The sequence below is a fragment of the Ochotona princeps genome, chromosome 6 (assembly GCF_030435755.1).
Source record: "Ochotona princeps isolate mOchPri1 chromosome 6, mOchPri1.hap1, whole genome shotgun sequence".
NCBI lineage: Eukaryota > Metazoa > Chordata > Mammalia > Lagomorpha > Ochotonidae > Ochotona > Ochotona princeps.
In genome coordinates this window covers 4,421,664-4,433,244 of record NC_080837.1, presented here as the reverse complement: position 1 = coordinate 4,433,244, position 11,581 = coordinate 4,421,664, and the positions used below count along the sequence as shown (strand labels likewise).

The 11,581-nt window shown below is 57.3% G+C and overlaps 1 protein-coding gene across 1 annotated transcript; it reads right to left on the bottom strand.

The window, feature by feature from the left end:
• Nucleotides 1–1,311: 1,311 nt before the first annotated feature.
• CIMAP1C (ciliary microtubule associated protein 1C) lies at nt 1,312–5,712 on the bottom strand. The gene is made up of 5 exons (XM_004594689.2): nt 5,698–5,712; nt 4,269–4,574; nt 3,251–3,361; nt 2,609–2,722; nt 1,312–1,843 (listed from the first exon to the last, which is right to left on the bottom strand). The coding sequence occupies exons 2-5, from the start codon at nt 4,492–4,494 to the stop codon at nt 1,362–1,364; spliced, it is 933 nt and encodes a 310-aa protein (XP_004594746.2). The 5' UTR covers nt 4,495–4,574; nt 5,698–5,712; the 3' UTR covers nt 1,312–1,361.
• Nucleotides 5,713–11,581: the final 5,869 nt, after the last annotated feature.

Below are 11,581 nucleotides of genomic sequence, written 5' to 3'. Positions count from 1 at the left end.
AACACAGGCTCATGTCTCCTGCCCAATGACACAAGGAAGCCTGGGCAGCTGCCACCTGCCAGTCCCCGCCCCCACCTGACATGCTCAGCCCAGGCATCACTAATTTTTGCAGCCGCCGTGATAAATGGCGTTGTCGGCAAAGTGACATCTTCCTAATCTGTTGCAAGACAGATGGGTCCCAGGGGCTCCCGGCTCGCTCTCTAGCCAGCCTAGACCAGAGCTGTTGGGCACAGAGCATGCAGGGAGGAGAGGGAGGGCAAGGAGAGGGACCAGACGTGGCACAGGAATGAGCCGAGGCAGGTACAGCCTCCCGTGGGGTTTCTGCAAACTCCTTTTAAATAATAATAATAAGTCTCTGAAGATAATCTCCGCCCCCCCCTTTCCGCTGCTCAGAACTAGATCTTCTCTCCCCATTTTCAGCTCATGCCTGGCACTTGCCCAAGCTGCTGAGCCTGGCCGGTGGGCGCTGAGCCTGGCCTAGTCTCCCTTTGCTTGGACAGGGGCTGTGGACCACAGGGTGCACCTGTGCCTGAGCCATCCTCCCTCCTGCCCCCTCCCAGCCATCCTCAGCTGCCTCCACATCTCATGCCAGCCAGACCCTGCGGAGGGCACCAGAGGTAGGAGGGAGCTGGATGCCAAGAGTGACAAAGACAAGGCCTTGTTCCAGAGAGCCCCCAGCTCCCAACCAAAGAGCTGCCCGGAAGCACGAGGCCAGAGTGGAACTGAGCAAGGGCTGATGGGCTTCAAGAGTGAATCAACACTGCCCCCTCCTGGCTATTCTAAGGTTCTTCCTTTGATGGGCAGAACCTGGCAGGCCAGTGACTTTCACTGCATCCCTGCTGTGGACAGGGTCCCAGGCCCCGCAAGCTGCCCACCCTCCAGTCCTGAGGGTCAGACTTACCTCCTGCACCCAGACCTTGACCCTGCACCCCCACCCTGCAGCTTCCTCTCCCACCTTTTCTTATGCCTTTACCCTCCCCCACTCACTGTCCCCTCTTCTCATGGGTTTCTCACCCCCCACCCCACCAGCAGGGAACCTAGGACTGGGCAAGGTCCTGTCACCTGCAGTAGTGGAGTTAGGACCAGGGTTAGGTGCTCCTGGCTTCCTCGCCCCCCTGTGTCACCTGCTCTGCAAGGCAGAGACCAGCCCTGGCCCCCCACCACCACCACCACTACCTGCACCCAGTGCAAGGCCTCAAGGAAGTGGTAGGAATGTAGAACCACAGGAGCAATACAGGAAAATATTATCTTAATGCCTTCTGTATGCTGGATGCGGCAGCCAGGACTAGGCCGGCCCTGTGGATCCTTGACTCAAGTGTAGAAAAATAAACTCTGGGAGTGGGCAGGGTGGGGGCGGGGCCTCAGTCACGGATGTCAACCACCAGCGGACACAGGTGGGCCGAGTGGCGCACGCCCATGCTGAAGGCAGGGGTGCGCGGCTTATGCACGGTCACCTGCTGGACGTTGTGGGAACCGGGGCCAGGCCGAGTCGTGTGGTCCAGCGGATAGGCAAAGCGCTGTGCCATGCGGTGGACTGGGCTGCGGTTCAGGTAGACAGAGGGCTCGGGCCTGGCATGGGCAGCGGGCCCAGGACCTCCAGCCACGTCCTCTTTGTAGAACCAGTTCTTGTCCGGGGAGGCCAGACTGTAGCAGGGCGCAGCTCGGTGCACGGGGTTGTGGGGCCCCAGCAAGACGGGCAGCTGGTAGCGGTTAGGAGCCGGGTTGGGGTCCATCACTCGGTATGGACATCGCTGGCCAAAGGTATACTGGGGAGCCCGACGCTCCCCCGGAGGGGCGCCCTGGTCATGCTGGTAGTGGCAAGGTGCTGGAATGGGGCTCAGACCTGCAAGGGGGCAGAGAGGGGAGGGACCCACAGAGTCTTAGCTGGCCCTGCGTGGCTTCAGAGGCAGGGTGTGGACACCATATCCCTAGCTGCCATAGGAGGCTACAGGCAAGGAGAGGGACAAGAGTGTGACAGGAAGGTCAGACTGTAAGCAAGAGGTGGCATTTTGGCACAGCTGGTCAACTGTGGTTTGCCCAGTGCCTGGGACTGAGTGACACCCCTCTGCCCCTGCTCTGCTTCTGACCCAGTTCCCCTGCTACTGCACCCTGAGAGTCAGCAGTGATGGTTTGAGTAGCTGAGTCCCTAATACCCGCCCCCAGGCAGACATGGATGGAATTCCTGGCTCCTGGCTTTGGCCTGACCCAGCTATTACAGGTTTGGGGAAGATGAAGGAGCAGATGGCAGATTCTCTCTCTTGCCCAGTTGCTGTCACCCAGGCTTTGCAAATGAATAGGTAAAGGGGCAAGAAAGCACAAGTAAAACCTGGCAGTGTGACCACAGCATTGCTGGGCCTCCAATGTCCACACGCTGTCCCTGGGACAGCACTATGAGCTCATCAGCACCACAGCTCCACCTGCTGGCACTGGCTCTGGGATCCACAGCGCCACCTGTTGACACGGGCATCTGAGGCGGCAGAGTTCACGCCACAGCTTTGGCATCTTGATGAGACCCTTCAATACGCCTGGGGAGGGCATGATGACCCTAGGCCCTGCTCAGGAAGGAGGGTGGCCCTCATCCTCCCCCTCCCCAGCAGTCCCTTCTTACGCAGGTTGCAAACACGGCCCTCCATGGGGACCTGAGAGCAGCTGGACATTCCAAAGCGAGTTATTCTGGGATCCAAGAAGTACCCGGGGCCTGGGCTGCACACATCCAAGATCCCTGCCAGGCAGCCAGAACAGGGTCATGTCAGCCCCAGTGCCATGTCCCTCCCCACCTCCCTGCCCACCTCAGGACTCCCTTGCCACAGGAACATCACTAGGGAACTTCCCACCCCAGATCTGCCCTTCCCCACAGAGCTCACTCAGAAGAGCAGAGAGAGGGACAGCTGTGGCAACTCGCCCAGCGCCACACCCTCGGGGCCTGGGGCCAGGGCAAATGACAGCCACTGTGGTCATTGCCAGATCCAGGGGGGTAAGGAGCTCTCCCACCAAGGAGGGTTCAGATCCCCATAGCGGGCCCCCCCACACACACACAAAGTCAGCAGGAAGTGCCGTCAGGGTGCAAGTCCAACAGGGCTGGAGACCCTGCCCCTTGGGATACCTGGCTGGGGGGCAGCGGGGGCTACAGTTTCCACTGAGTGGCCTGTACAGGGAGTCCCCCAACCCTACCCCTACCATGCAACCTGCTGCTGGTTTCCCCACCCTTGGCCAGGGCCCTCCAGGCCACACAGGGGCCATTAGCACTCACGCTTGTCCGAGTGCCTGGTGTGTAGCGTATATGCCGGCTCGCAGAACATGGAGGCGTCATGATCCACATAGCCTGTGCAGGATGGCCGCAGGTAGCGGGCAGGCCCCGGGCCTATGAGGACAGACAAATGGACGGATTGCTGGGGGCAGTCTTCAGCTTGGGCATGCGGACAGAATCGGGGGCAGGGAGCCCTACCCCCACCACCAGCACAGTGAACTGTTAAGAGTATGGGGAGTCTTGGCTCATGATGCCCTGCCACAAACTCCACAGTTTACCCCACAAGGCGGCTTCCTGCAGAGGGAGGTAGGCTTCCCCAAGTGAGCTGCCTGGTGGATAAGGCGGGGGGCTGCCAAGGACTGCACAGAGGACTTAAGAGATCACTCCACCGAAGGTGGGCGTTCCTGCCTGTCCCATTTTCCAGTTGACAGCATCAAGGCTCAGAAATATTAATCTGTGGTCTGGCGCTGTGGCATAGCAAGTTAAATCTCTGTCTGCAGCTCTTGCATCCTATATGGGCATTGGTTCATGTCTTTGCTGCTCCACTTCCTATCCAGCTCACTGCAAAGGTGCCTGGGAAGGCAGTAGAGAATGGCCCAAGTGCTTGGGCCCCTGCCATTCACATAGGAGATCCAGAAGAAGCTCCTGGCTCTTGGCTCCAGCCTGGCCCAGCCCAGGGGAGTGAACCAGAGGATGGAAGATCTTTCTTCTGTGTGCCTTTCCAATAAACACCCCTGTCCATTTTGAGCCAGTCAGCCATTAACAATGGGGGAAGAATGAACTTCTCTGCTCTTCATTGAGAAGCTGAGGCTAGATCACAGGCTCCTGGTCTTTTTTCCGAGTGGAAGACCCTGTGCGCCCCCATGCTCCTGCCCTCCCACCCCATGGACCATTCCAGCAGCTGCCTGGGGAGTACAGCTCAGCGGGGGCATGGCTTCCGGGAGGCTCTGAGAACCCAGCAGGTGGCAGTTCTAGGAGGAAATAGAAGGTGGGTGGCCAGGGGCCTGGAATGCTCACGCACCCTTGATCAGGGCCAACATGATGGGAGTCTGCTTGATGCCCTGCCACTCAGGCGCAGGGGCCTTCTTCTCTGGCTTCGGGGTGCAGCTCCCAGCCCCACTGCGCAGCTTCATGGCTGGGGACTGGGAGAGGACTGAGCCACAGGCTGCTGTATGGGGGCGGGGAGGAGGCCAGTCCACCGGCCTGAGCAGCTGGGGCTGACTGGGGCGCCCGGCGGCAGATGACATCACGGCAGAACTTGGACTGTGAGCACGGCGGTGTTTATTTCCCCTGGTTGCCGTGGCGCCCGGGTCTCTGTGCAGGAATTCTGTGCTGGGAGGAACGGAACCGCCCAGCAGGCTGAGTAGGTTGTGGGGGGAGGCGGTGATGTGACCCCAGTGGGTGCCCCCTGCCTCCCCAGGCAGCAGCCATGAGACATGTCCCTTCCCTCGATCACAAAGCCTGCTTCCCTTGCTCGGTAAAGGAGGCAGCCAACTATTTCTCACTAAAGTGTCAGCTTCGGATGGCCATTCCCCAGGCCCCCTCCTCCTTTACAGACAGTAGCCTGCCCGTACCTGCAAAGTGAGGCAAGCAGACACAGATGGAGGGGCGGCACCACAGGGACCCACACCCCCCCCCTCCTACTGCCAAGAGGAGTAGGGGAAGTGCCCCCCACAGGGCTAGTGGGGCCAAGAATAAAACCCCTGCCATCTCATCCCCTAGACCCCAGGGGGCTGGGTCTGAGGCCTGCCCATACCTGCTTCCCTCCCTCCTAGCCACAGCAGACCTGCCAAGAGTGCCCATCCTGGGACCCTCTGCGGCTCCCTCATTCCTGTGGGTTACAGGGGACTACAGGGGGGCTGGGCTTGACCCCCTGCCCAGTGCAGAAAGGGGCACCACTTCCTGATGTAGGGTGGGTGGGCTTCTAAGTCCCATCATACTTCCCTCTGCCCTGTACCTGCCAGTTCACATCCTGACCCAACCCAACAAGTTCTGGGTCTGAGCCACTGACACCCATCTCCCTCCTGCTCTGAACAATACCCAGCTGGCCCTCGGCCCTCTCCCCAGCTGGCCACTCCATCCTTCGCACCCACAAAGGTCACAGTGGCGTGGCCTCCTGGAGACCCACGCAGTACCTCCTCGTTGTCACCTGCACCATGCCAGCATGCAGGCATGCCCCATGCCTATAATCCCGGCAGCCCTTGCTCATGACCACCTCCACCAACTCCATCCCCCTTATGGCCCCTGTCCTCTCAGCTCCATCCCTCCAGCCACCCAGGGCCTCCTACACACACTATGCCCCACCTCCACACTCCTGCTCTGGCACTGCAGCACTGGCCCTGTATATGTCACTGGCTCTCCCCCAGGCGGTCCTGCCCCCTCTGGTCTGCCTTGTCCAGCCTCTTCCCCAGGAATCCCAGCCCTGGCTCATCCAGACACACCTTGCCCACCTTTACCGGGCAGCCAGCAGCTGCTGGGCACAGAGCCAGGATGTGGAGTCCTGCATTCCTCCTCCTTGTTTCCTGACTACACACTTCTATCTGTTGCTCCTCAGGGAAAACAGACATCTTGCTGGACTTGGGTTCCAGCCCTTCCCACCACCCCCTCCCACCTCCACAAGCAGCAGCGTCCCCCAGCCCCAGTCCTGGCTTCCGTGCCGTGTGCCCATCTCCACCTCTCTGGGCACCTCCACATACCATGTGGTTCCTTCCTGACCTCCCTGGAGATCCTCAGTGTCCTCTGCCTTGCCCAGGCCCCATGCACTGTCCCTATCCCTGTCACCTCTGGAGGTACCCATCCTGACCTGTCCCAGCTGGCACTAAGCTCAGCACTCCACCGCAGCTGGCTTCTCCACACTCCCTGTGGTATGGCCATGATAGGTGAATTCATCCAAGGGACCCAGCATCTCCGCTGCGCTGGACCCGAAAGACCAGCCACTGTCTCCTGCAGGTCACACCTTCCCAAGTTCCAGCAAGTGCCCCTGACAGACCCTTTAGGGCCAGGGTGCTTTCAGCAGCTACAGAAAGGAAGAGTAGACCCTTCACAGGCGCAAAGCCCAGCAGGCCCCACCTCAGACAAGGGGTGCAGGTTAACCCCCAATGACAGCTCAAGGAAGTATCCGTGACATTCTGGGACATGTCACTTGTGGGTGTCCCTGTCATGGCTACATTCACACTATGAAGTCATCAGCCAGGCGTCTGGCCTAGCAGCTAAGACAGCCCTTAGCACCCTCACAGCCCACCTCAGAGGCCTGGGTTCAAAGCCCGCCCCCACAGTGCCTGGATGGGGGTTATTGTGGGTCACTCTGACTAGGCTGCAGCTCCCACTGGTTTATGTGAGGGCTGAGTGTGTGCTGGGCAGAATCAGGCTGGACTTCAGCACCCACTGGTTCCAGTGGAAGACAGGGCTGGAAACAACCGACCCAGCAATTGCAACCACCAGCTGATTGGGGCGATGGACTGTGTCGGGCCCTGTACTTGCAAGTACACACAAGAATCTGGTCTGGGAACACCTCAGATGAAGTTTCTTTGGGGATCTCCCCAATTGAACTACCGGACTCAGAACCCTAACCAAGAAAAGACAGAGGACAGAACAAGTCAATCAACTATCTCAGCCATATGTTGGCAGTGAAAAACTGGGCAAACGGAGACTCTAAGATGGACTATGTCAATCAGTAGATTCTTCAATGACCTCATCATGCTTGGAGTGGTGAAATAGGCAGTAATTCATAACTGTTGAACTATCAAAACCACTTGAGCAAGACCCTCGGAGCATGTCCCACATCAGGGACCTGGGGTGGGTGGGAAATTGGGTGGGGCTTCTCTCTTAAAACCCCCTTTACCTCAGATACATGAAGGAAACAATATGGAAATAATAGTCTTATCCACTCTCCTGTAACCCTTGAACCTTTTTACCCTAATTAACTATGTAAAGATTGTCAAAAATATAATTTAAAAAATGGAAAAAGTTAAAAAAAAAAAAGAAAAACTGGGCAAACGGAGACTCTATGATGGACTATGTCAATCAGTGGATTCTGCAGCGACCTCATCGTGCTTGGAGTGGCGAGATTGGCAGCAATTCATAACTGGTGAAATATGAAAACCACTTGAGCAAGACCCTTGGAGCATGCCCCACATCCGGGACTTGGGGTGGATGGGAGTCTGAGTGCGGCTTCTTCCTTTATCTCCCCCTTTACCCCAGATACATGACAAAAACAATGTGGAAATAATAGTCTTACCCACTTTCCTGTAGCCCTTGAACCTTTTTGCCCTAATTAACTATGTAAAGAATGTCAAAAATAAAAAAAAATATGAAAAAAAAAATAAAGCCCGCCCCCAGTTCCGACTCTAGCTTCCTGCAGATGCTTATCCTGGAGAGCAACGCGTGATGGCATGTGACAGGGAAGGAAGTTCCTGCCGTCCACATGGGCAGCTTGGACTGCGTGCCCAACTCAGACATCACTGAGGACTACTGAGGGTATTTGAGGAGTGAATCAAGGAATAAGTTCTCATTCTTTCTCTCTCTCCCCCTCCCCAAATAATTCTTTAAAAAATTTGATCGTCACCGAGATGTTGCAGCCGTTGGAATGTACGAGAGAGACACTGGTGGGTGGAGCAGGTGGACGTGGATGAAGTCTCTTGTGACTGCGTTGTCCCAATAAGCTGGAAGGAAGGAAGGCTGGGCTGAGTGAGGACAGGTGAAGTGCTGTAGATTTGAGGAGAGGGACGTCGAAAGACACGGGGATGGTGCAAAAATACGACTAGATCTCTTCATGTCATTAAACACCCTCACAACACGTTCTTGGTGATTATTCACGGCCTGGTTCATAGCTCAAAGTAAATTATGGTTTTTTGATATTTTAAGATTGTTGGGAATTAATTTGTTAAATGAAATGAACAATATCTTGAGCTCTATCATTCTTGCAAAAAAAAATAATAAGCCTGGGCTTGGTGCAGTGGCTCAATGTTTAAATCCTCACCTTGCAAGCACTGGGATCCTATATGGGCACCAGTTCATGTCTCAGCTGCTCCGCTTCCCATCCAGCTCCCTGCTTGTGGCCTGGGAAAGCAGTGGAGGATGGCCCAAAGCCTTGGGACCCTGCACCCACATGAGAGACTCAGGAGAAACTCCTGGCGCCTTGCTTCAAATTGGCTCAGCTCCAGCTATTACAGCCACTTGGGGAGTGAACCAATGGACAGAAGATCTTTGTCTCTCCTTCTCTCTGTAAATCTGATCTGCCTTTACCATTAAAAAAAAAAAAAATACTCACCTGGACCTGCCAAAAATGGCCATGCCATAAAGGACAAAGAAATATTAAGAACTGGGCCAGATTCACAAGAGTCTAGGAGATACAGCACTCAATGCAGCAGGGAAGCTGATAGCTTCGTATTTCTGCTCGAAGGTAACTGATTGAGAAACTCAGCCCAGGGGGAGCCGTGTCAGCTCCCTGCCTGCCTTCCCCGCACACGGACACCTGAGGGAAGCAAACACACACTCACTCCTGGGGAGAGGACCCTGCCGCTGCGGTTCTCAGACGCTCAGCACAAAGCGCACCGCACACAGAAAAGCCGTTCAAAATGGCAAGATGGCCACACTGAGAAACGCAGATGGAGAGCATGGAAATTGTGTGGTTGTCTTACATCAAAATTATAAAGAAAAGGCCTGGCACGGTAGCCTAGAGGCTAAAGTCCTCACTTTGCATGTACCGGCATCCCATATAGACACTGGTTCTAATCCCAGAAGCCCTACTTCCCATCCAGCTCCCTGCTTGTGGCCTGGGAAGGCAGCTGAGGACAGCCCAAAGACTTGGGACCCTGCACCCATGTGGGAGACCCAGAAGAAGCTCCTGACTCCTGGCTTCAGATCAGCGCAGCTCCGCACATTGTAGCCACTTGGGGAATGAATCTTACCAAGTGGAAGATGGAAGATCTTCCTCTCTGTCTCCTCTCTGTATATCTGACTTTCACATAAATAAATAAATCTTAAATAAATATACATATGCTGGCATTAGGGGCTCAGTCCTTAGTCTTGGTATGCCTTGCCCACCTCTCTCCTCTGTGGCCCAGCCCCCGCCACCCCCAACGCATGTTTCTGTGGCCCAGCCAGAGTCCAGACCAGCGTGGGTCACCTCCATCCTACAAGGAGCTCAAGCCAGAACCTGGCTGTGTCTCAGACTCTGCCCAACCCCAGGCTCACAGCAGCTACACCCAGCCCTGTGTCATCTGCAGGTGCGATTAGGGCAGGCACCTCAGCTTCCAGGGTGGGTCACTCATGCATGGCTGCTTGCCAGGATGTACCCCCAGGCGCCATCCCTCCACCCACCATGCCACACTGTCCCTGGGCGGGCCTCGGCAGCCGCCTCTCCCCTCAGGGACGAATCCGCCACAGGATGCTTCCGCCACCCATGCCACGCCCTCCACAGTCAGGCACAGGGGGCAGAGTGTGCAGGGCCTGGCATGAGGTCACAGGACAGACTTCTGGCTCCTAACCCTGCGTTCTTTCCACCGCCCTGCCCAGCTGCCAGCTCAAACCCGCTTCTCTTGCTGTCCCTGCAAGCCTGGGCCCTGGCTCTGGGCGGAGATATCTCATTCTTTTTTGGGGGGATGGGACCCATCTCAACCCCCCACCCTTCCCAAAAGGTGTAAAACCCCAAGCAGGACAGCCACAATTTTTTCCGAGTGTCTACTTCTCCTCCGAGAGGCTATTGCTGCAGGCAGCAGGACATCCGGCTGGGCGGCAGAGCAGGGGTTAAAGCAAGAACTAATATTTAGAAATCGCACGGTCTTAGGGTGAGGCGGCTGCGGCCAGCTGGTTACAGCCTCCGGAGCCACAGGCCATTGTGGACGTGGGGTGGCAGAGGAGTGCCTGCTCCAGGGAACAGAAGTTGGCTCTCCCTCTCTGTATCATACACACACACACACACACACACACACAGCCCCCTCCCCCACCTTCCCAGCACTGCTTGGGTGTGGCTCAGAACCTGCTTCCCTCTCCCCCACCAAAGCAAAGCCCCCCCACACCCCCCAGCCTCCTGTCTACAACCAGCTCCCCAGGGTCTAATTCAGCTCCCGAATTGGGTCATGGCTGGGACTAGCTGCTGCTCCTGGCCCTCCCAAGCCTGGCTGCCTGAAGTTGGAGGAGCCCCATGGGTGCTGCGCCACAGCCAGAAGCAAGAGCAGGGCCACTCCCTGGGCCCAGGGCCACGGGACTGCAGGGAGCCAGCACTCAAAGCCCAAGCCCCCTGGCATGGGTAGTGGCTTAGGACTGTGTCCTTCCTGGCCAAGGGCCAACCGCCTGAGGTCAAGGGCCTGGGTGGCTGGACCACACCCCTGCCCCGGCCCCACCCCATCCAGGGTACAAGTCCCCACGGGCTGCCAACCACAAGCAGGCTGGTTTTGGCCACAGACTGCTTGGGTGGGGCCCAGGAGGTCAGGGCGCAAAACATCCGTTGGCCAGGGATGGCCTGGAGCCTTAGCTACCGCCAGATGGGTACTGGGGCTCCGGGGAGCATGGGGTCAAGCCAGCCGGGAAGTGGGTGCCGCCGGGCTCTGTCCCGGATGTTCTCCCTGGACTCCTGGGGGAAACCAAGGCAGCACGGAGCACAGGCCATGGCATTCTGTGAGAATTCCACAACTGCTTTCCTCCCGAGGCCAGAGGGTGCCAGGTACAAGGCTCGCATTGACTCCTCACATTTACTGACCAGCAAGACAGGTCCCCCGGGGAATGTAGGGGACCCTGGAAGACCAGCATGGATTAGTTGTCCAGGGAGCTCTGGGAAAGAGCTGTCAGCATGTAGGAAGGAAAGCCGGGTGGGCTTCCTAGAGGAAGGTGAGATGTGGCCTGGGAGTCAGGAATGCCACAGAGGACATCCAGCCAAGGAAAGCCATGGCCAGGGCCTGGGGGCAGAAGGGAGAAGGCCCGAGCCAGGCCCCAAGGTGCCAGGGACCCAGGGCAGCCATGTACCAGGGGCACTGCCCCAAGAAAGCCAGGACCTACAGGGGAGGACAGCTGAGACATAGGCGTTAGACACCATGGGTCTGGTTCCTCCACCCAGCCTGCAAATCCACTCAGCCTGCCTTGCATCTCAGCTGTGGCCAGGGGCTCCTGGCCGGGTGTGGAGGACAGGCAGAGGGTGGGAAAGGCTTGTGGGAGGGGATGGGGTGCAGGGAGGAAGAGGGGCTTGATTCCTCCAGGAGGTTCCTTCCCTCTTTTTTTTGTTCCTAAAAAGCCTGCTCCCCTCCCACCATCACCCCTCCCAGGCCCATGACAGTAATTAGCCACTAACGAGGACCAGGTGCGCCCCATTGACTTGAGGGGGTAAACAAGGCAGGAATC